The sequence below is a fragment of the Lemur catta genome, chromosome 1 (assembly GCF_020740605.2).
Source record: "Lemur catta isolate mLemCat1 chromosome 1, mLemCat1.pri, whole genome shotgun sequence".
NCBI lineage: Eukaryota > Metazoa > Chordata > Mammalia > Primates > Lemuridae > Lemur > Lemur catta.
Genome location: NC_059128.1, coordinates 138,072,664 through 138,095,489, shown reverse-complemented (window position 1 = coordinate 138,095,489; position 22,826 = coordinate 138,072,664). Strand labels below are relative to the sequence as shown.

Below are 22,826 nucleotides of genomic sequence, written 5' to 3'. Positions count from 1 at the left end.
TACTTCTAGTATTCAATCTGAATACTAAGTAAATATTAAATCTTCTAACTGTATGAGTACACTGTACTTAGAAAATATTTTTAATAAATGAATACTTAGAAATGTATGATTATCCCAGGAAACCTAAGAATGACAAAAATTACCTTTCCCCAGAGAAACCAGTTTTAAGTAGAGCTCTGCTGTTTTTTGCTTTTTGGAGTTTTTTAACTGAAACTTATAGTGAACTAGAGTCCTCCCAGTGCCCCAATCATTTTCTGGGAAGAGGACTTGCATTTAAAGACATCCAGTAACTATGTCAGACATGATTTAGGGTCTAGGAAAATCTCTTAACTGAAATATTCAGAGGATGGAGATGTTCTGCTTAATTAAAATTTTTGCAGTGCTGTGCTAGAGCCAGCTCCCACTGGCTTGCTACAACCAATTGTTAAAGTTTCAGCCTCTTTGTGAGCTGGTTGTTAAAACAACCATTATTAAAAATCAAATATACATATATACAGACACACACAGGCACACATAAACCCTTAAATAAATTATATTAAAAACAACATCAGTACTCAAAACTCATTTCTAATTATTTTATCTGTGCTTTTGCGGTTATTTACATCTGTTTTGTCTGCATGGTGTGCTACTTAGTGCATGTCTCTTTCCAGCTCTACATTCAGGGAAGTCACATTGACAGCTTGAAATAAGCCATGGTGGACATATTGATATAATGGAATCATCAAACACTATAGATCAAGGCTTTCTCCCCCTTCCCACAAAGAGCTGTTTATTAAATATTTATCAGCACACTCCCCATTTAAGGCTAAATGAACTATCAGTTGAAAAGCCTGTGTACTTTAGCCTTTGATAAAAACCTGTCTGAAATACATTAGGACGTTTTTCTACCTGAAATGTGTAGGGTATGCTAAATATCATTGCTCCAAATGCTGAACAAAATCTTTGATGCTTAAGATTCCTGTAACGCTCAGAATAATCATCTTATACAAGATCCCGTCTTATGATGTGTAAAAAGTGTATTATTTCCAGGCCAATTTTGTATAAAATATCAAATTGTGAATTGTTTATATAAGCTTGGAATATTTTGTTTCACTGCAGCCGCCACTGGTGACATGCCAACCTACCAGATCCGAGCTCCTACTACTGCTTTGCCTCAGGGAGTGGTGATGGCTGCCTCGCCAGGAAGTCTGCATAGTCCCCAGCAGCTAGCAGAAGAAGCAACACGCAAACGAGAGCTGAGGCTAATGAAAAACAGGTAAGATGTTTCCCAAGGAGTCAGCAGCCACATCTAGGACACATGATTAAATACTATGGGGCTTTAAAAAAATTACACTCTTCCTAAGCTGTTTGTCCCAAGCTAAGTGTCATGTGGCGTTTCGTGTGGGTCTGTGTGTGCTCTGCATGTGCTGCTAATTAGATTGTCTTCTAGTCAGAGTTCTAGCCATGAAACCATTTCATCAGCAGCAAGTACATCCTTCTGTGTTGTAAAGATAATGTCCAAAAAATACATCAGTTTTTAAAATAATGATGGAAAGTCTTTATTATAAATATTTATCTTGTATTTGGTATTTGTAAAGTGGGCCATAAGTATAATTTTTTAGCTTCTTTATAAGCAATGCAAATCTGTGTGAGTTAAGCATTTTTAACGTTTTTACATGTCATTTACTTTTATCTATTTTGGAATTTTGCTTTTTCTCTATTATGCTGAAATACATATTTCTTTTGATAAATTCTAGTGAAGTGCAAATATAAAATAACAAAAAGAATTAAAATCACCATGGCTCCACCACTTAGAGATACCTACTGTTACAGTGTATGTACTTCCACTCTGCTCTCTCTCATTTTCTCTTGCTTAATCTTGGTTTTTTTTTTGGAGATAGGGTCTCACTCTGTTGCCCAGGCTAGAGTGCAGTGGTGTAATCATTAGCTTACTACAACCTTGAACTTCTGGGCTCAAGTGATCCTCCTGGCACAGCCTCCTGAGTAGCTAGGACTACAGGCACACACCACCACACCCGACAAATTTTTCTATTTTTTGTAGAGATGGGGTCTCACTATGCTGCCCAGGCTAGTCTCAAACTCCTGGCCTCAAGTGCTAGGATTACAGGTGTGAGCCACCACGCCTGGCCCTTCTCTCATTTATTCTTGCCCCATATTTCTGTAATTTTATTTTTTAAGCAGTAAGTATATCATAAAATGCTACTTTCCAATTTTTAAAAAAAAATTAAACTTAAATTTCATTTTATTTAACTTGTATATTATTTCTTGGTTTAGTTTTCATTATGGAAAATGGTGCAAATTAATCTGATTTTCAAAAATAGATATTTAATTATATTTCTATCAATCCAGCAACAGTTTTTATTTCTTTACACCCTTGTTAGTTTTTCCTCTTGGCCATGTATTTCCTCTGCATGCTGAGGATATATCCAGACAGATGTAAGGCCTGAAAACTGAGCTAACTATTAATAGAAGAAACAGGTGTTTTCCATAGCTGAGAAGTACTTAGAAATGTACCGTCTACTGATGTGATCATCTAAAGCTTTGTGCTTGGAACATTTTGACTCTGGTAACATGCATGCACACGTGCACACACACAAATGTAAAATATGAAGTGTGGATATTTATAATAAATATCTTGGTAAAGAAAAATTAAGCCGGGCGCGGTGGCTCACGCCTGTAATCCTAGCTCTGGGAGGCCGAGGCGGGTGGATCGCTCGAGGTCAGGAGTTCGAGACCAGCCTGAGCAAGAGTGAGACCCCGTCTCTACTAAAAATAGAAAGAAATTATCTGGCCAACTAAAAAATATATATACAAAAAAAATTAGCCGGGCATGGTGGCTCATGCCTGTAGTCCCAGCTACTAGGGAGGCTGAGGCAGTAGGATCGCTTAAGCCCAGGAGTTTGAGGTTGCTGTGAGCTAGGCTGATGCCACGGCACTCACTCTAGCCCGGGCAAGAAAGTGACACTCTGTCTCAAAAAAAAAAAAAAAAAAAAGAAAAATTAAAAAAATTAAACACCCCACAACACTGCTATTCGGTATGTAAAATTTATATTTAATGATAACTTGTTTGCAAAGTGACTATCTTCCTTCTAGGTCTGGAATTTAATATGATGATTTTAATCATGAAAACCGTGGTATTCATAAATGATTTTAGTTCCTTTGTGGAAAAGAGTTGAATTACGTTCCCAAACTTGCAAATTTGTATGTTGGAATTTATTCTGAACTTTTCCCCGGTGCATCATTTAGATTAAATTAATTGCTATAGTATCACATTTCAATTCACTTCTACATTTTTTTATTTTTTTGCTAACCAGTTGAGAAGTCTGAGAACTTTCTGAGTTCGTAGGATGAGTGCATTGTTCTTGGCTAGGAAGCAGGGGTTGATCTTTTCCTGCAGTTCATTGAGATTTCAAGGTTTCTTTTCTGCTGACTCTTGCTCCCCATAGAGAAAACACAGATATCCAGTTAGTGTGCGTCAACTATCCTAAAAATAAAACAATCGGCCAGGTCTGTTGTACGCCTCTCACTAGTTCAGGATTATAGAAATGCTGTACATTACAGTAACTGGTTTTTAGACATTGAACACTACTTTTGTTAAAATATATTTGAATGATAACATCTGTTTCAATACAGGCTTTTTTGATGTGAAGGGTGACGTACCCCATAGGCATGGAATTGAACACTTCAAAATAAGGCTGTTATCAGAGGGTAACTTCTACTGAGAAGTTAATTAAACTAGTTGCCATCTCCTCCCTCCCTAAAAAAAAAGAGAAAATGTTGGCTATATTTATTGGGTTTTGGTGGGTTGTGCATGAAAATGACTAACTCAACTCATCTATGTATTTGTGTTGTTGCTTTGGCTGCTGGTCTGTTCTTTGCTTTGGGCTTACAGTGCTTTAAAATTCAGTATATTGGACATTAAATGCATGTGATTAGATGATTGAAATATACTCCTGAGTTCTTCTGTAGCTTCCTTTTCATAATTTTAACTGTGGTGTTCTCACATTTGTGGGTTGCAATTGTCTGAATTATTGAGTGTTGTGGTATGTAACCCCCTTCTTTCCCTTTTTAATTTTCAGAAGCAGTGTCCATTTCATTTCAGTTTATAAAAATGTACATCTTTTTGTTTTTTGTTACAATTTATCCATGTTGTGCTTTCTAGCCAATAAACGGTGTCTTGCTGTCATGATTGATCTTGTTTTACTGAGATTTAGTCTTGAAGAGTAAAAATCTTCGATGTTGACATTTAAGTTTTTTGAGGATTAATTCTTATAATCATTTTTGGTCAAATAAAATTCACTCATTGTGATGGAATATGGGCTCTTGGCAGACAGAAATAATTAAGAGAATTAAAAGGATCTATAAATGTTTTTGTAGAAATTCTACTTGGGGATGTGGTCCTATTGTTGTAGTTTACCGAAAACAATTCAGGTTACTGTTATCATGGAATGTGTGCCCCAAGAAAACACCATTTTTGATGAATGCTAGGCAAATTGATTGTGCTCTCAAGTCGTTCTTGTTGTCTGACAGTCATCTTACAAAAAGGCACGTGCCTGGTTACATTGTTGTGTGGCTTTGTGCAAACCTTACTAGGATTGATTGGTTGTTGAGTTTGGGGGGCAGAAGTTCATTGGGCCACTCTGGATTGTGCTGGAAGGTTGTTCCTGCAGTCATTTGCCTTGTGTTGGTTCCAGGGAAGCTGCCCGGGAGTGTCGCAGGAAGAAGAAAGAATATGTCAAATGTCTTGAAAATCGTGTGGCTGTGCTTGAAAACCAAAACAAGACTCTGATTGAGGAACTCAAGGCCCTCAAAGATCTTTATTGCCATAAAGCAGAGTAACTGTCTTTGACTTGGACCTTGTTTACTGTGAACTCTAATCAAGGCAGGAGATGCAGCAGTTCTCTACTAATTGCCATGTGGACTTTTATGGAAGGGACACTTGTGACCCCTTAAGAATCCAGTCTGGCTTAGTGTTTGAAATTGAATTGGGAATGTCGTTCATTCCAAGATTTGGAATGCAACCGTGATCATATTTACCACGCTTACTTCACCCTGTTTGTCAATAGCATGCAAAAAATGTTTCGTTTGCCCTTTTGCTTCTACTCTTTTCAGGGAAGCTGCAAAAGAATGTCGACGTCGAAAGAAAGAATATGTCAAATGTCTGGAGAGTCGAGTGGCCGTGCTGGAAGTCCAGAACAAGAAGCTTATAGAGGAACTTGAAACCTTGAAAGACATTTGCTCTCCCAAAACAGATTAGTAGAAATATTTAACTATGAACTGATTACAACATGTACAGTTACTTTTGAAGGCAATACAATATATAGCCGGCAAGAATTATGGCTTTTTTTCCCTTTTTATCATTCATCTATTCTCTAATCTCTTAACATTCCTAAAATGCTTCACTGTATGTAGTTAAGTCTTAGCTATAACTTCAGATTTTTTTTAAAAGAGACAAACTGTAAAAAAAATGTATGTAACAAATTCTTTAAAAATGAAATTATTTGTAAGACTTGTTCCAATGCCACCTATTTGCAGTTCCCAACCTCTGTGTCATGAATAGTGTCCTATGCAATAAACTTTTTTGCAGGTCTTTCAAAATCATTTTAGGGAAAGATGATCAAAAATAATGCATCCAGCAGTACAATAAAAGTAAACCACAAAACATACCTCAGGAAAGTATATCTGATGGCATGCCTCTATGAGAATAATAGCCTAGAAACGAATTTATGGCATTTGCGGATTTTTATATTAGTTGCTTTGTAAAGAAAATATTGTATTGCTGTCCTTGAACGCCACAGTTGAAGAGAGTTTTTAATAGAACCATGTTGGTTGCACTTTGTAGTGTTTGGTGCTCATTTGAATATCTGAACATTTGCTACAGTTTTTTTAACTCTATTGTGTAATATAAAAGATCTTGCAGAAGTTCTTAGTGTCAGTTTGATATTACCTAGCGAAAGTGACAAATCTGGAATGAGTTAAAACCCTGTTAGAATTGTATCGCATACCTTCAAGGGTACAAACTGATTTCTATACCGGCTCGTGTCCTTGCAAATGCTTTTTTTGCCCTATCAGGAGGATGGCCCAGAGCTTTGCACACAGCAGAGCACACAGTGATCAGAGATGCAGCCTTGGAAACAGACTGGGCTTTTCTGTAGGTGGTCTGGAGATCTCCTGCCCACAGGGATTTTAAAGTAAAAGCAAAAACAACACAAAATTGTATTTTTCATTTCAGAACAGCTTGAAGTCCACATTAGATCAAATACTCTCATGCCAGCACACTCAGATGAAGTTCATTACAATCGAGACAGCAGTGTCATTACTGGTATCTGCATCTCATCCTGTTTTATAATAAAAAGCTTCAAGGTATAAGCCCAAAGCCCTAACCACACGATGCTCTGTCACCTCTCAGTCACTAACGTTTCTTGAATGCCTACTGTGTGCCAGACGCGGTTCTGCTTTCTACTGTAACTTCTGCTTTGTTAAGAATGCCGTCTCCGCCCTCCCTGCCCTGTGCCACCGAGTGGAACTGCTCAGCGTGTGCAGGGAGGTGCCACAACAGGAGGTGGTTCCTACTGCTGCTGCCCCCGATCGCTGGAATTCTTTCCCTGATCTGTTTCTCAGAAACTAGGGCGTGTCATGTTTTCCTTTCCTTAAAAATATTTATTCTTCCTTCAGAGTCTGAGCTCTGAATTTCTTTTATGTCAATTTTTATCTTTTCTTCTACAGAGGAGTCAGATGAGGAAAGAAGACAAGGAAGAAAAAGAGGGAAGGAAACCCCCAGGTTTCAGGTGAAGGGCAGTAGTGCTCAATGCTCGTTCATTCCTTCATTCAGTCCATGTAAATCAGCCAGGGACTTGGAGGGGTAGACATGAAGAGGGAGGTAACAGAATCAGCAGACAAGATGTAAAAAGTCAGAGGTAGGCCGGGTGCAGTGACTCACGCCTGTAATCCTAGCACTCTGGGAGGCCGAGGCGGGAGGATCGCTCTAGGTCAGGAGTTTGAGACCAGCCTGAGCAAGACCAAGAGCCCTGTCTCTCCTAAAAAATAGAAAAAAATTATCTGGACAACTAAAAATATACAGAAAAAATTAGCCAGGCATGGTGGTGCACACCTGTAGTCCCAGCTACTCGAGAGGCTGAGGCAGGAGGATCGCTTGAGCCCAGGAGTTTGAGGTTGCTGTGAGCTAGGCGGATGCCACGGCACTCTAGCCAAGGCAAAAGAGTGAGACTGTCTCCAACAAAAAAAAAAAAAAAAAAAAAAAGTCAGAGGCAGTACATGAATTCTACAAAGATGCAGGCAGGGACTAAGAAAGAAACTTCATGTGTGAAGTAGATTTCGAACTGGGCCTGGAAGTGAGTGATTGGCAGCGCTGGGCAGGAGGGTGTCTAACAGGGAACACGGAGCATGGGCGATGGAGGGAGGTCAAGTTAGAACTCACCCAAGGGTTAGTTGCCTTTAAAAAGGGAGGAAGACAGAATGCATGAGTGTGTACACCTGTGCACTCTGTAACAGGTTGTGTTACTTCAGAGAACGGGACTATATCCAATTACTTGGGATCACAAATAACAGAAGTTTCCCTTCTCGACCCCAGTGGTTTAAACAATAAGGAAAGTTTATTACGTCGCACAACAGGGAGTCCAGGGAGTGAGCCAAACTTGCACGGGGGCTCTTCAGCAGCGGGTGCCCTTGGAGTCTCTGTAGCCAAATCTTCCTGGTAACTTTTTTCCTTAACCAGTCCCGGCAGGGAGAATGGGATTAAAAACCCTGTGTTGCTCATGAGGATGGAACCCCTGGGGCTGGGGAGGGTCCCAGGCTTTTAGGAAGCAGATGGCCTTCGGTGCTGGATAAAATTGGAGTTCTGCAAGAGTGGTGTGTAGGCAACTGGCGATGTCTGACTGGGGTGATGAGTGAGCGCTACCCTGCTCAGGAAGTTGGCGACAGCTTGTGAGAGCATGGGCTTCAGCCAAGTGCGCCGGGATGCACAGGAACTCTTACTCTTGCTCATTGAATCTGTCCCTGAAACCGAGCTCTTGCTACCTAAATAGAACCACTTGACAGCTCTCCTCTCAGCCTCACAACACACTGCCTGCAGCCTCTCGCAGAGCAGAGCGAGCAATGAGTGGGAAGCTTCACGAGCATATTGTATTAATACATCCTGCACGCCAGTGTCGCACCAAACCCGCTGTGTCTTTTTGGTTAATCCTAAACATTTTGGAATCTGGACTTTCAGACGTAGAAGTGACTGATCTAGGACCACGGGATTGCACTACCTTGTGTGTCTAACTAGGTACTTCATGATGCTAAATCATGCGAGATGGGAAAATACGGAAATGAATTTTTGCTGGTATTTAAATGTGCGCGAGCACCACGCTTGCCTGCAGCTGAGAACACGCAGCACCCGCGACAGACCGTGAGTGAAGGGCCACTGTTTCATTGCCCGATGCCCCCGTTCCTTGATGTGGCCACACTTTTCCATTTTCTTCATATGTTTTCTTCATTTCATATTTACATGTTTTATAATGAGCGTCCAGTACCTGCTCTTTCCTATGTGCCTAAAAGAACACCTTTAAAAAGTACGATGACCTGTGAAACCAGCACACTCGTTCTCGTCTACACCAAAAATAATTAGGCGATTTTGGCACGTGGGAGGCAAGCAGAGCTGTCACCAGTTGGCTAGCCGCGATGTCATGACTCTGACTCTGTTTTATGGTAGGATCCCACGGTTTTCAGAAACCTAAATGTGCTTCATATCTTTTCTAAGGTCCTCCCGAAGACGCTGACCTGATTCTGAACTACTCAAGCCTGGTGTATTTTAGTCTTTATGCTTTGTGGGTAGCTGTTTTCTATATCAATCCATTTTTCCCATAAGTTCATTTCCTATCTATATGTTTTAGAATTTTGAATGCATTTTAAACACAAAGCATTTTTAATCTAGTGTTGTTTGTTCTTCAGAGATGCATTTTGCCATAGGTACTGTGTGGCAGCTTATGTACAGTGAGATTTCAGAGATTGCGTCCCTTCACCCTGCCTGATCAGGGTGGTGGTTGTGGAAGGCTCGGGTGGCCGTGGTGATTTCTTAAAATAAGATAGCAATGAAGTTTGCTGCACCAATTGACTCTTCCTTTCATGAAAGCTTTCTCTGTAGCATGAGATGCTGTTTGTTGACATTTTACTCACAACAGAACTTCTTCCCCAGTTGGAGTCAATCCTCTCTAGCCCTGCCACTGCCTTAGCAACTAAGTATGTGGAATATTCTGAATCATTTGTTGTCATTTCAACAGTGTTCACAGCCTCTTCACCAGGAGTGGATTCCATCTCAAGAAACCACTTTCTTGGCTCATACATAAGAAGCAACTCCTCATCCATTCAAGTTTCATCGTGAGATTACAGCAATTCAGTCACATCTTCAGGCTCCGCTTCTAATTCAAGTTCTCTTGCTGTTTCCACTACATCTGCAGTTCCTTCCTCTGCTGAAGTCTGGAACTCCTCAAAGTCATCTGTGAGGGTTGGAATCAACTTCCAAACTCCTGTTAACGTTTCAGTTTTGACCTCCTCCCATGAATCATGAATGTTCTTAATGGCATCTTCAATGGTGAACCCTTTCCAGGTTTTGAATTTACTTTGCCCAGATCCATCAGAGGAATCACTGTCTATGGCAGCTATAATCTTATGAAATTTATTTGTTAAATAGTAAGACTTAAAAATCAAAATAACTCCTTAATCCATGGGCTACATAATGGATGCTGTGTTAGCAGGCATGAAAACAACATTAATCTCCTTGTACATCTTCATCCAAGCTCTTGGGTGACCACGTGCATTGTCCATGAGCAGTAATACAGTAAGTAATATTTTGAAAGGAATCTTTTCTAATAAGCAGGTTTCAATAGTGGTCTTTTTGTTGTTGTTGTTGAGACAGAATTTTGCTCTGTTGCCCAGGCTAGAGTGCAGTGGCGTCAGCCTAGCTTACAGCAACCTCAAACTCCTGGGCTCAAGTGGTCCTCCTGCCTCAGCCTCCCAAGTAGCTGGGACGACAGGCATGTGCCACCATGCCTGGCTAATTTTTTCTATATTTTTTTTAGTTGTCTGACCAATTTCTTTCTATTTTTAGTAGAGATGGGGTCTCGCTCTTGCTCAGGCTGGTCTTGAACTCCTGACCTCAAGCAATCCTCCCGCCTCGGCCTCCCAGAGTGCTAGGATTACAGGCATGAGCCACTGTGCCCGGTCTACTTGCTTTTTTTTTGATGAATATTCAGTTTTGGACTGTGTTTTGGCACTTCATCTTTATCCAACCATTGTGCTGAATGCTTGTGATTGTCAGAAAGAATCCATGTTTCATCACACATCACAACACAGTGTAGAAATAGTTCGCCTTTATGTCATGACAGCACAAAATGCAAGCTTCGAGAGGTTTTCTCTCCTGACACTCATTTAATTCATGAGGAACCCACCTATCCAGTTTCTTTACCTGCCCGTTTGTTTCAAATGGTCCAATATTGTTGGAGTAGTAACGTCAAACCTTGCTGCTGATTCACACGTAGGTTGAGATGGATTCATTTCCACTACAGCTTTCAGCTCATCATTATCCACCTTGGTCTCAGGTCGCCCACATGACTCATTTTCAAGCTTGAAATCACTGGAACGGAACCTCTAAAACCATTGACGACATACTGTGTGTTCATTGATATTTCGAGCTGTCTGCACTGCATTGGTTCCATGATGGAACTCATATTCAAAAATGACACGAATTTTTGACTTATCCGTGGTTTCACAAAAATTGCTCTAAAAAAAACATTGAAGGACAATCAAAAGCCAAATCACAGGTTTGAAGGACTGAGGATGCACCTTCACAATAAAAACAAATCATGAAGTGTCAAAGTGAAACGTCAGAGATAGCAGCTATCAAACTCAGTGCTTAAGGAAATCGGATGTTTCATACTTAATAACCACAATAGTAACATCAAAGATCACTGATTGCAGATCACCATAACAGATAAGATAATAATGAAAAAGTGTGAAATATTGCAAGATTTACCGAAACATGACACAGAGACATGAAGATAGACGTGCCTGATGCTTGACGCAGGGTTGCCACAAACCTTTAATTTGTGTTAATAAAAAACACAGTATCTGCAAAGTGCAATAAGGCAAAGCACAACAAAATGAGGTATGTGTATAATTTATGGGCAAGATTTGGGATGAGAGTCAGATGAAATCCTTTCCAAATCTACGATAGGAATTGCTTTGATTCCCCTGTGCAGAAACCAGTCAAATCCTGAATAATCCTGAACCAAAAGGAGTTGCCCTCCCTTTCTCTCTGTCCTCTGTAACTTCTGCCCACACCCTTGTTGCTGGAGACGTGTAGTTGTGGGTGTGCTCAGATGAAGCAGCAAGGGCCACAAGAGATGCTCTGCGGAACGTATGAAGTCCGCCTGTCAGCTCCCCAGCCCTCCCCAGGGAAGGCATAACTTTAAAATACAAATTGTGTCTTTTTACTTTTCAAAAATTAATTTGTTTAAAAATATTTCACTTTTGATATAGGTGAGACATACCCGAAATCCAAAATTCAAAATACAACAGGTATAGGGTGGAAAGTAAGTCTCCCATCCTTGACGCCAAGCCACCTAAGTGTCCCTCCTGGGAGGGCAGGCACTGCTCTGATTTCTTTTTTGTGCAAGAGAGCCTTTTAATTCATTGATCATGCCACCTGTTTCCTTAAATTGTCCCATCTATAGAGCTGTGTGATGTGGAGTTTCTAGAAGGAGACGTGGGAGTCAGAACATTCATTCATTCCCTCAAGTCGTCAAGCGTGATTGCGTTAGCGTGGATAGATCCAGGAGGAGAGGGGGCAGCACTGTGACTTTGCCAGCACCTTCAGGGGCTTCCTTCGGCTGTATTCTGAGCTACATGGGTGCTACAGCCGTGCCGTCATGGCCATGGGAAGTGACAGGTACCATTCACTGAGGGCCTGCCCTGTGCCCGACACCCCATGACATGCTATGTGGGGTTCATCACATTTAATTCTCATAACAACCAGACAAGTGTTGGTGCTTTATAATCCCCAGTTTGCAGCTGAGGAGACAGGCTCTGAGAGGTTAAGTCACTTACCCAACATCACACAGCTCAGGACCAAGAGCAGAAGTGGGGCACGGGGCCTCTGTCCTGGCGGCTCTCGCCCAGCTGGGACCCAAAGGCAGGAAAGCGACGAGGGAAGTGCTTGCTGGCAGTGTCTCAAGCAGGTGGCAGCTGCAGAGAGAGTGCTCTGTGGCTCCCGGTGGTTACGTGGGAACACCCAGACCTTCCTGTTCAAATGCACAGAAGCACGTATTAGTTTCTCTCGGGCTTTTACAATCCCCAATGCTGATCAGGAGAAAATGACTATACAGTTTGAGGATGAGCTGTTGGAATCCCAAAGCTACAGTTGTGATCACTGAAATGGAATCTTAAAACTAAAGGCGGTCTCACAGGTATACTTTAACTCCGTTAACTTTATTGACAACGAGACCAAACTTCAGGTTGATTCACTTAAACACTGACAGTATTGACCATAGAGAAACTAGAAATGCTGCGATCTCGTTAACTAGTGTTACTAGTCTTACCTGTATCTCTGTATTACCATCATGCCTCTATTTTTCTGTAAACTGGATTTTCAGCCAGCTTTTCTGCACCAGAGCTAAGGAAGCGTTTGTCCCTGTGCTCTGAATAGATGAAAATTCTGGAAGGAAAACCCTGTCACTTACTCTACACACAACTCCAGCTGGTCCCTGTGAGGCAGTGGGGGGACAGGGACTCTGCCAGATCCATCTCAGCTACGTCAGTTTATGAAGGATACTTGACCTATGATACAGCAGTTTTCTAGAACAAATGGCTCCTAAGGCTCATGTTAGGTCTTGCTTTTAAAGCCAGTTCGGCAGTGGTTATCTATTTTTTAAAACTCTATCCTGGATAAGAAGGACTACAGAAACAAAACAACAAAAACCAATGGTACAGATGCCACAGAGAGAGGATAGATAAATCATGGATGTGTGTTTTAGTTGAGGACACGAGGCTGAGCGCCACGAGACCGAGTTCCCGTCACCTCCCTGTGTCACTTAAGTGGTCTCAACCTCTGTTTTCTCCACTTTGACCTTGACATCTAGTGACACTGTGAACAAACAGTAGACCCTCAAATTTCAGACAAGAGATAATAGAAGTAACATTTCACTGGACCTTGTTACTTCTTACCCCTGTGAGCACAGCTTCTAGACTCTCAGTACTCAGGTCATTAATCCAAGAAATTGTCTTTCAACATCAATATTCTTTTATAGTCCATTCTGAGGATTGCCTTTCATATTAACCCGAATTAATGAGAAAAAGGCCTCAGTCTGACCCTGGCCTTGGGATGAAGGCAGGGGCAGCTACTTTGATTTTGGTAGCCTAGATTAAGGTTTTAACACATGAAGATTTTATTTGGGCAAATGTTGTTTTACTTATAGTTATTTATAAATATGTCCAAACCATGACTGGCTGAAAATTTCCCAGTGCACAAGTTTCCTCTGCCCTTCTTACCCTAGCAGAGCTGCTCTGCGTTAACAGAAAGGGTCACCGGCTCAGAAAAGGTTGTGGTTTCCAATGTGCATCAGAGGGGTTCCCATCTCATAACCCAGTTTATTATTTTTCATGTTCTTGAAAGAACTAAAGTAATGAAGGAAGGGACTATACTCCTGTTAGACGATTTCACTTTGTTAGTAGAACTTTTATTGACTCCTCTTTTTTTTTTTAACAGAAAGGAATTAGATTGAAAAAATGTCTAAGTTGCACTTGAAAACATACATTTTAAAAATTTTTGTTAATTATGCCTTAATAAAGTGTATTATTTATACTTTAAATAAATAATATACAATAAAATGTACATTTTCTAGATGTAAACTAACTATAAGTCATAAAAATCAAAGTTTATAAAGCCTGTCTACCAAAATGTATAACCAGTCTGAGGCTAGTTTTAAATAATTTCAATATTTTTGATAGGAATAAATTTTTGGTTTGCTTATTGAAAATTATTGTGGTGTGAGTTTTTAAATTGCATATACAGTGCATAAAATGATTTGATAGGTTCAATCACTGTAGATTTGTATAAGCTGATATTTGAAAATATTTCCTTATTCCTGGGAACCTGGCTCTGGTGTTTTAATAACTTCAAGCACCTGAGACTCAGGACAAAGGAATTCCTGTAGTGAACAGGCAGCCACATCTAGTGGCTGGTGGCATTTTCATCGGAAAATTAGGTTTATGGAAAAATCTTTCATGGCTGTCTCTGCTGACGTCCTGTGGTCACAAGCAGTATTACAACTAATTTAGTGCATATGTGTAACTTTACTGAGGTATAACTCTTTCATGGCTGTCTCTGCTGACATCCTGTGGTCACAAGCAGGATTACAACTAATTTAGCGCATATGTGTAACTTTACTGAGGCATAATTAAATCTTTCATGGCTGTCTCTGCTGACATCCTGTGGTCACAAGCAGGATTACAACTAATTTAGTGCATATGTGTAACTTTACTGAGGCATAATTTTTACACTATAAAATACACACATTTTAAGTGTACAATTCAATGATCTTTAGCAAATTTATCCAGTTACAGAATCATCACCACAATCCAGACTTAGAACATTTCCACCATCCCAATAAGATGGTTCATTCTCGTTTACAGTTATTTGGTTTTATTTTAATTGCCACTCATATATCTAACTATAGAGGTACCTAACTCATTTATGCCTTGCAGCAGGAGTCTAAGAAGACAACCTTCACACAGCTGCCAGAGCAGTGATCAAGGCACACACTGTGTGTCTCCGGCCAAGGTGACAACCTTTGGGCTTTGAGTTTTACCGATGGATAAAAGAAGAATTGCCACACTCTACTTATAACACTGGCAGGTTGTTGTGCAAGCTTCAGGACATATCTCTAGGTGGCTCTATTAACTGTTTTTGGATACTGTTTACACCTAGTTTCTCTGAACAGCACAGGCCTTCCTGCACCTGTAAATCTCTCCGGGTGCCCAGGATGGTGTCCTGAGAGAGCGAGGTTGCTTTGCACTATTTGGGAAAAATTTCTCCAGAAATAAAATTGCACATGTGAGTGTGTACAGGAGCATGCGTGCACGCGCGCGCACACACACACACACACACACACATGCAATTTCCTGGTTTTAAAGGGTCCCCTTGAGCTAACCCATAGACTATAGATTAAACACCTCTGACCGCCCCCATGCCCCAACATTTGTCTTAATATGCTTAAGACAACTTAGAGATCACTTCAGTCTGTAATCCTGGCACCCTGGGAGGCTGAGGCTGGAGGATCACTTGAGGTCAGGAGTTCAAGACCAGCCTGAGCAAGAGTGAGACTCCATCTCTACAAAAAAATAGAAAAATTAGCTGGGTGTGGTGGCCTGCGCCTATAGTCCCAGCTACTTGGGAGGCTGAGGCAGGAGGATCACTTGAGCCCAGGAGTTTGAGGCTGCAGTGAGCTATGATGATGCCACTGTACTCTAGCCAGGCAAAAGACTTTGTCCCCCCCACCCTGAAAAGTATATATTGGGGTGAAATATTTTGGTTTCCTTCAGTATCTCGGGATCCCTAAAGCTTAAAATCAAGTGTTTTCTGACCAGACTTCTGATCTAATTTTTTCTGAGCGCTTAGATGAAAACTTACAATGAATAAACAAGGCCAGGCCATGGTAATGTGGCAAAAGAGTTTAGGGTTGGAAGTTGTGATCCTCAGAATCCTCATTTGTGAAACGAGGTGTAAAACACTATACAGATAGAGTTGCCGGATTAATGCATTTGGGACATATTTATACTAAAAAATTGTTTTTTTAGTCTGAAATCTAAACAGTACTGAGTGTCCTTCATTTTTATTTGCTAAATCTGGCAGCTCTAGTCATTGTAATTTCAAACAATATAAATAAATATAATGTTTGCTAAAAAAAGAATTCTATTAATCAATTTCAATTATCTTCCCCAAATCTTCCTATGAGAAATCACTCTGCTTTGTGTTTTCTAAGAGGGCCAAGAATGTAGAATTCAAACCTGGTAAAATTTGGAAACTGACCTCTAGAGGGAGCCACACGGATGAAGAAACCGAAATGTCATCCTCTATCCAGAGGATTAGTCTTAACACAGGGATTCAAAATGAGCCCTAAATGAGAATAAATCACTTCTGCGAAATAAATGTTTTTGTCATTTTCTTAAAATAACGTAACACATTCAATGTCTAAGAGAAGTCACGAACGATATATGCTTTTCCACAAAAAGCATCCTTTGCGGGCCCTGGTGAAACCCTTTGCATTTGCCCAGGGACTGAGGCAGGAGTAGAGTCTGGAGTCGGCTGCTCGCCCACAGGAAATAACTGAGTCACGAATTCTAGGACTCATGGAATAATGCACTGAACTTGCAATTATAAACAAGAATGTAGTTTGAGGGTGATTTATTGAGCCTTTGAGAAAAACACTGGGAAAATTGTAGGAAATCACCCAAATCCCAAAATCTCACCTCTTAACATCTCAAATATCCTATCCCGCCTCTCCACTCTCCATCCCAGCAAGAATTCTTTCACCAGAGGGGAATAAAGTTCCATTCCCAGCCCTAGAAGGGAAGAGCTTTTCCCATTTTCCCTTCTGTTTCAAGGAACTCCCTTACACCCTCATATAAAGTAAATTTCTGTTTTACTTTAAATTTTTTCAAATGATCACCCATTGTTAAAAAATTAGGCCCTTATAAGAATCTATGACCCAGCCAGGCTTGTCCCTTGAAACATAAAGAGGGAGTATTTGGAATTTAGAAAATCCTTTCTCATTGAAAGCCTGTTTTGCAAATCTGAGGTGTCAGAAATCCTCCAAAGCAAAGACTACACTGCAGAAAAAAAACATTTACTCTTTCTTTGTCTTTTCCTTCCTGCCAGAACAGCTATAATCCTGCCTGAGGCAGATGCATGCTGCCAACAGAACAGGGGAGGTCCCGTACGTGGGGGTACCCAAGCACATTAAGTGTTTTAAAAGTACTGTGCCTTACAATGACTATTTGGCATCACAGTCCAAACAGCTTTATCAAGTACTTTCTTATACCTGATGTTTAGCCAGTAGTTATGCAGATCCAAGCAAACAAAAATAGTTCCTAACCTCCTGGGACACACACTCTTGATTAGGATGTGCGCACTTGAAGGTCATTCTTTGGGGCCACTCCAACCTTCCACAAACATCACAATAAACAAAAATGGAAAATATTCCTTAATACCTGAGGTAATTATAGATCATTTAACAAGTAGTCTAAATGGCAAAAGAATTGTTCTAAATAATTTTTCAGGCGATCACCCCTTGATAAAAATTATGCCATTGTAATAATTGAGGTCCTATTTGGTACTTGGCAATCACGTGATCTGCTGGGTGACTGGTTAACATGGCAACCCGGTCAGAGAGGTTGAAGGGGGGAGGGGTGGTGACAGGCAAGGACAGTGATCTCTCACGGACTGATCTTGCTAGGAATCCAGTAGTTGTAAACAGTTCTTGGTATCATTATATATTTTGGTGGCTATTAACTATTTTAAGGATTAAATAGCAGTTTGCAATTATGTAGTATACATCTGATGACTGAACTCTGACCTTTTTTTTTCTCTTGCCCAAATTCCTTTCTAAGAGGCTTGATGAGTCACACCTACAAACGATGAAATCTCATTAAATGGGTTTTTATTAACCTGGTATAACGTGGCTTACTTTCCAATCCAATTCTGGTAGAGCATCACATGACAGAAGACCCCTATCATAACTCGAGCATGCTAGCAGACCCCTATCTTAATGCAAGCAGTCCTTTCCACCGACTCCGGGTCTTTAGACAAAGCTTAGCTCTTTCAACCAATTGCTGACAAAAAAAATCCCTAAAATCCACCTATGACTTATAAGCCCCCACTTGGAGATGTCCCACCTTTTTGGGCCCAACCAATGTACACCTTCCATGTATGGATTTATGGCTTTACTTGTAATTCCTGTCTCCATGAATGTATAAAACCAAACTGTAACCTGGCCACTTTGCGTGCATTTTCTCTACATCTCTTGAGACCATGTTCCCTGGGCCATGGTAACACATATTTGGATCAGAATAAACCTCTTTAAACTACAGAATATGGAGTTTTCCTCATTAACACACTTGTGGAAATAAATAATGACCAACCAAATGAGAAAAGCTAAGGCTATTTATTCTGAGGTTGCTATAGCAAGGGAGTCAGCCACTGTTGGTTTTGGTGCAAAGGAGGCAGAGGAGTGGGGAAGGATTATAGTGGGAATAAGGGACACTTCAGATGTGCCCTGATTGAATGCTATTGGCTTGGGGCAGCTGTAGGTGAGCTGTAAGAGCCAGGCATCCTATGAGATTGGTTAGGGGTATGTAGTTGGCTTTTTCTGGTTGGTCCTAAGTTGGAAGTGGGGAAAAAAATTAGGGACACTGTCAGTTATTAATCAAGTCCCAGCCATTTGGGGTTGACTGTTATGGAAGTCATTGTTTAGCTTCCTGGATTGTCACTAGAGTTAGCAATCTGGCTTCCCGCATGTCTGATTTATAGCAGGCTGGCTTTCTGGGAAGATATCTACAAGTTTATCTATAAGTTTATCCACAAGTTATAGATAAGGGGTTGGTTTCCTGGGGAGGTTACTGCAGGTTGTGGATCAAAGTTTTGTTTTCATATATGGTCTGGCCATTGTCTATATATTCAGTCTCTCACATGCCATTCTCTAATCTATACAATGGAAAGAAAACAAAGCAAACACATCCAAAAGATATTGGAGATAGATCAATTTTTAAAATTTAATCATTATGCTCTTTTAGATTTAAGATATTTAAACTTCAGACATACTCTTCATCAAAATGAGTCAGGTTCCAGATATTCTGGGTAACCCATTTGTTTTATGAAAATGAATGTTCTAAAATGATGCACTTTATCAGGTAGACTGCAAAGGTGTGTGTGTTATTATATACTATATACTAGAATATAAACTCTACGAAAGCTGAAATTTTGTTTTGGTCACCACCTTATCCCTGCCACCAAGAACAGAGTCTGATATATAATAGGCATAAAAATATTTTTAAGTGAATTGATGCATGCTTCCAACTCCTTTTCAAAATTTATTTTTAATTGTGGAAAAATACACATTATGTAAAATTTATTGTCTGAACCATTTGTAAGTGTATAGTTTAGTAGTGTTAAGCACATTCACACTGTGTGCAATCAATCTCTGGAAATCTTTTTATCTTGCAGAATTGAAACTCTGTACCCATTAAACAACAAATCCTCGTTTCCCATTCCTCCTAGTCGCTGGAAACCACCCTTCTAATTTCTGTCTGTATGAATTTGACTACTCTGGGGACCTCATGTAAGTGGAGTCACACGTTATGTGTCCTTTTGTGACTGGCTTATTTCATGAGCATAATGTTCTCAAGGTTCATCCGTGTTGTAGCATATGTCAGAAACTCCTTCCTTTTTCAGGCTGAATAATATTCCCTTGTATGTATATACCACATTTCTTAATCCATTCATCCATCAATGGGCACTTGGGTTGTGTCCATCTTTTGGCTATTGTGGATAATGTCACTTTGAAAATGGTTGTACAAATATCTCTTCAAGATCATACTTTCTGTTCTTTTGGTTTATATATCCAGAAGTGGAAGTGCTGAATCATGTGGTAATTCTATTTTGAACTTCTTGAAGCACTGCCATACCATCTCCGCAGCGGCTGCATCATTTTGCCTTCCCACCAACAGGGCACAAGCATGTTTCTAACTCTCTAGTTTGGTTATCTGGTTTCCTGGTCTAGTGTATATTAGAAGCAGTAAATTAGGAGGGATCCACAGGTAAAATAATAGCATGAAATATCATCTGGCAGTCTAATATTGAGAGGCACGAATTCTATGAAACAAAATTAGTACCAGGTTATTACAATAGTCGATAATGGATGCTTTTAGTAATCCTCTGGAAATGTCGTTTAAAAAAGTTAAATTACGTTTGATTTTTCACTGTATAAGGAGGCAGGCATCTATATATATTCCAGAAGGACATCCATTGATTCTCAATTATGTAAGTATTGCAGGATTTATTATTTCAAAAACTAAGAGTTCCATCAAAAATGGTGAAATTTTTCAAAAGACTCATCTTTAGGCAATCATTGTCATTTATGCAGAAATTTCATTCATATCAGAGGGATCCCTTCCCTATAATTATTCCACATTAGTGGGATGTCAGTTTCCATATACAGTAATGAATCACAGGGATGCTTTCCCATATATAAATCGTGATGTTATAAGAACAAATACTAAGCTAAAACAATATTTTTCAGTTCATGGTGTTTGTGTAGTTGTGAAATGTTTTTTGATTAAGAAAAGAGGTAATCAGGCCGGGTGCGGTGGCTCACGCCTGTAATCCTAGCACTCTGGGAGGCCGAGGCCGGTGGATCGCTCGAGGTCAGGAGTTTGAGACCAGCCTGAGCAAGAGCGAGACCCTGTCTCTACTAAAAATACAAAGAAATGATCTGGCCAACTAAAATATATATAGAAAAAATTAGCCGGGCATGGTGGCGCATGCCTGTAGTCCCAGCTACTTGGGAGGCTGAGGCAGTAGGATGGCTTAAGCCCAGGAGTTTGAGGTTGCTGTGAGCTAGGCTGACGCCATGGCACTCACTCTAGCCGGGGCAACAGAGCGAGACTCTGTCTCAAAAAAAAAAAAAGAAAAAGAAAAGAGGGAATCTATTTAGCTAGGATCCGTCTTGGGGAGTGAGTTGATCTTTACACATCTGTGAAATAGCATACTTGAGAGTAAAGATAAAAATCAGGATTTTGGGGGTACTGTAGGTTTCCTGAAGCCGCATCCTTCCTCCTCCCCCGTTTCTTCATCCCAAATTTACATCGAAGCCATTGCAGCATGACAAATCTAACCATCGATTACCATGGGGGGCGGGTTATACATTGACCTGCGTTCTGTGCAGAGCACTAGGAAGCTGCGAGTGACACAGGCCCCCGGGAGGGTCACGACACAGTGATGACACACAAAGAGCATTATTACCGGGCGCCGGGGCCGCAGCTGGGAGGAGTGGGCGGGAGTCCGGAGAGACGCGCCGCGTCCGGGCACAGCGCTGCGGCCACCGCGGGCAGAGGGGCGGCTGGCGGGCTCGCGCAGGGCGGCGCGGAGCGAGGCATGGCGGTGAGCCCCGCGCCCGGGACCCTGGGGGCGGGAAGAGGGGTTTGGGGGTTGGGAGGAACATTTGTGGGAAAGCTTGCCCAGGGGGCGCACCAACAGAGAGGGCAGCCGGGGAGACACCAAAGGTTAAGGAACAGGGCGCAACGGGAAGGGAAGGTGTTGACACGGACAGTAAACAGCCGATGCGTAACTCCAATGTCCGGGCCATCGGAGAGGGTGTGGGGTTATTATTTCGAATCGCGCATCCCGCAGTCGCTCTGTGCGCCACGCTCGGCGGTGCCGGGTTAACTCAGGTGCGTGGCTCCTCCAGGTTCAAGGCGAGGAAACCGGGCGCTGAACCCAACCAAGTCTCCCCCCACCCGCGCGCAGCAGCATCCACAGCTGAACCCGCACTAGAAGTCACCGCCCCCGGGGTGTTTTGCTACCAGGTGAGCCTTGACCTTGTCATTTCCCAGTTCTAAAAGAAAAACCTTTTCCTTCCTAGAAAAAGCTTTCGTTTTTCATAAATGGATTGTGTTTTTACGGGCAGTGGGTTGCACCAACACGCTCATTGACCATGCTAACTCACACTCGCTCTCGTTTCCTCAGCAAGGTTCGCTTAGGAAGTGGCCTGCATTTTAGGTGGCTCACTTTTCCTCCCTCCCTCCCTCCCTCCCTTCCTTCCTAGACTTATTTAGAGACGCTCTGTTTTTGGTGTCCAGCATTGAGACCTTCTATTCAGTAGTAGGCATTCTGTATTAACCATTAAGCATGGGCCGGACTAACGATTTCTATCTAACGTGAGGGTATTCATCTGTTTTGCAGGCAATGAAGCAAGGCCTTTTTCATGTATGTTTGAACCTTCAGTGGAGATTTCAGGAAATCGCTCAAATGTAAGATTGTGCAGATTGTTTATGTTAAGACTTTTCAAAAAAATAACCAGATCGATAGAGGATGAATCTTGATTACATTTTATTGCTCAACTAAAAGTTGCCTTATTTGGTATTTGAATCTTTAAACCTGAAGGCAGGAAAGTTACTTCTAGTTACAAACAAAATAGTCCAAGGTACTGCTATATTTTAGAATGCTCTGCAAAAAGTGTCATTTAGGGTTTATAATAACAATTAGTAGAATACTGGCCAGATGTGTTGGCTCTTGTCTGTAATCCCAGCACTTTGGGAGGCCAAGGCGGGAGGAACACTTGAGTCCAGGAGTTCAAAACCAGCCTGGGCAACATAGTGAGACCCTACCTCTACAAAAAAAAATTTTTTTTTAAATTAGCCTTGTATGGTGGTGTGTGCCTGTAGACGCAGGCACTTGGGAGGCTGAGGCAGGAGGATTGCTTGAGCCCAAGAGTTTGGAGTTAGAGTGAGCTATGATCATGCCACTGAACTTCAGCCTGGGCAACAGAGCAAGACCCTTTCTCTAAAAAGAAACCAACCAGAAAACAAGTAATAGAATACCAAGGTGCAATGACTGATCCCTTTTTATCTCACCTCTTATAGTAGAGAGTCCTTGTAGAAAATGTAAACTTTGAGTTTTGAGAAAGATCCTCAGGGACCTAAAGTGAAGGACAGAATGAAGGCATGAAAATCAGAAGCCATGAAGGTGCTTTTCTCAAAACATGGTGGCCCATGTG

At 41.1% G+C, this 22,826-nt stretch overlaps 1 protein-coding gene across 29 annotated transcripts in view; it reads left to right on the top strand.

The window, feature by feature from the left end:
• Positions 1-5,834, top strand: part of CREM (cAMP responsive element modulator) — a 62,225-nt gene extending 56,391 nt beyond the window's left edge. For 17 of the 29 annotated variants that reach the window (XM_045535475.1, XM_045535414.1, XM_045535448.1 and 14 more), the window contains 2 exons: positions 1,099-1,255; positions 4,695-5,834. In XM_045535475.1, the coding sequence (XP_045391431.1) occupies positions 1,099-1,255; positions 4,695-4,839 (302 nt within the window). In that variant the 3' untranslated portion in view covers positions 4,840-5,834. The remainder of the gene's footprint in view (positions 1-1,098; positions 1,256-4,694) is intronic. The other 12 variants (XM_045535564.1, XM_045535546.1, XM_045535499.1 and 9 more) reach the window with 1 other exon arrangement.
• The last annotated feature ends 16,992 nt before the right edge of the window (positions 5,835-22,826 follow it).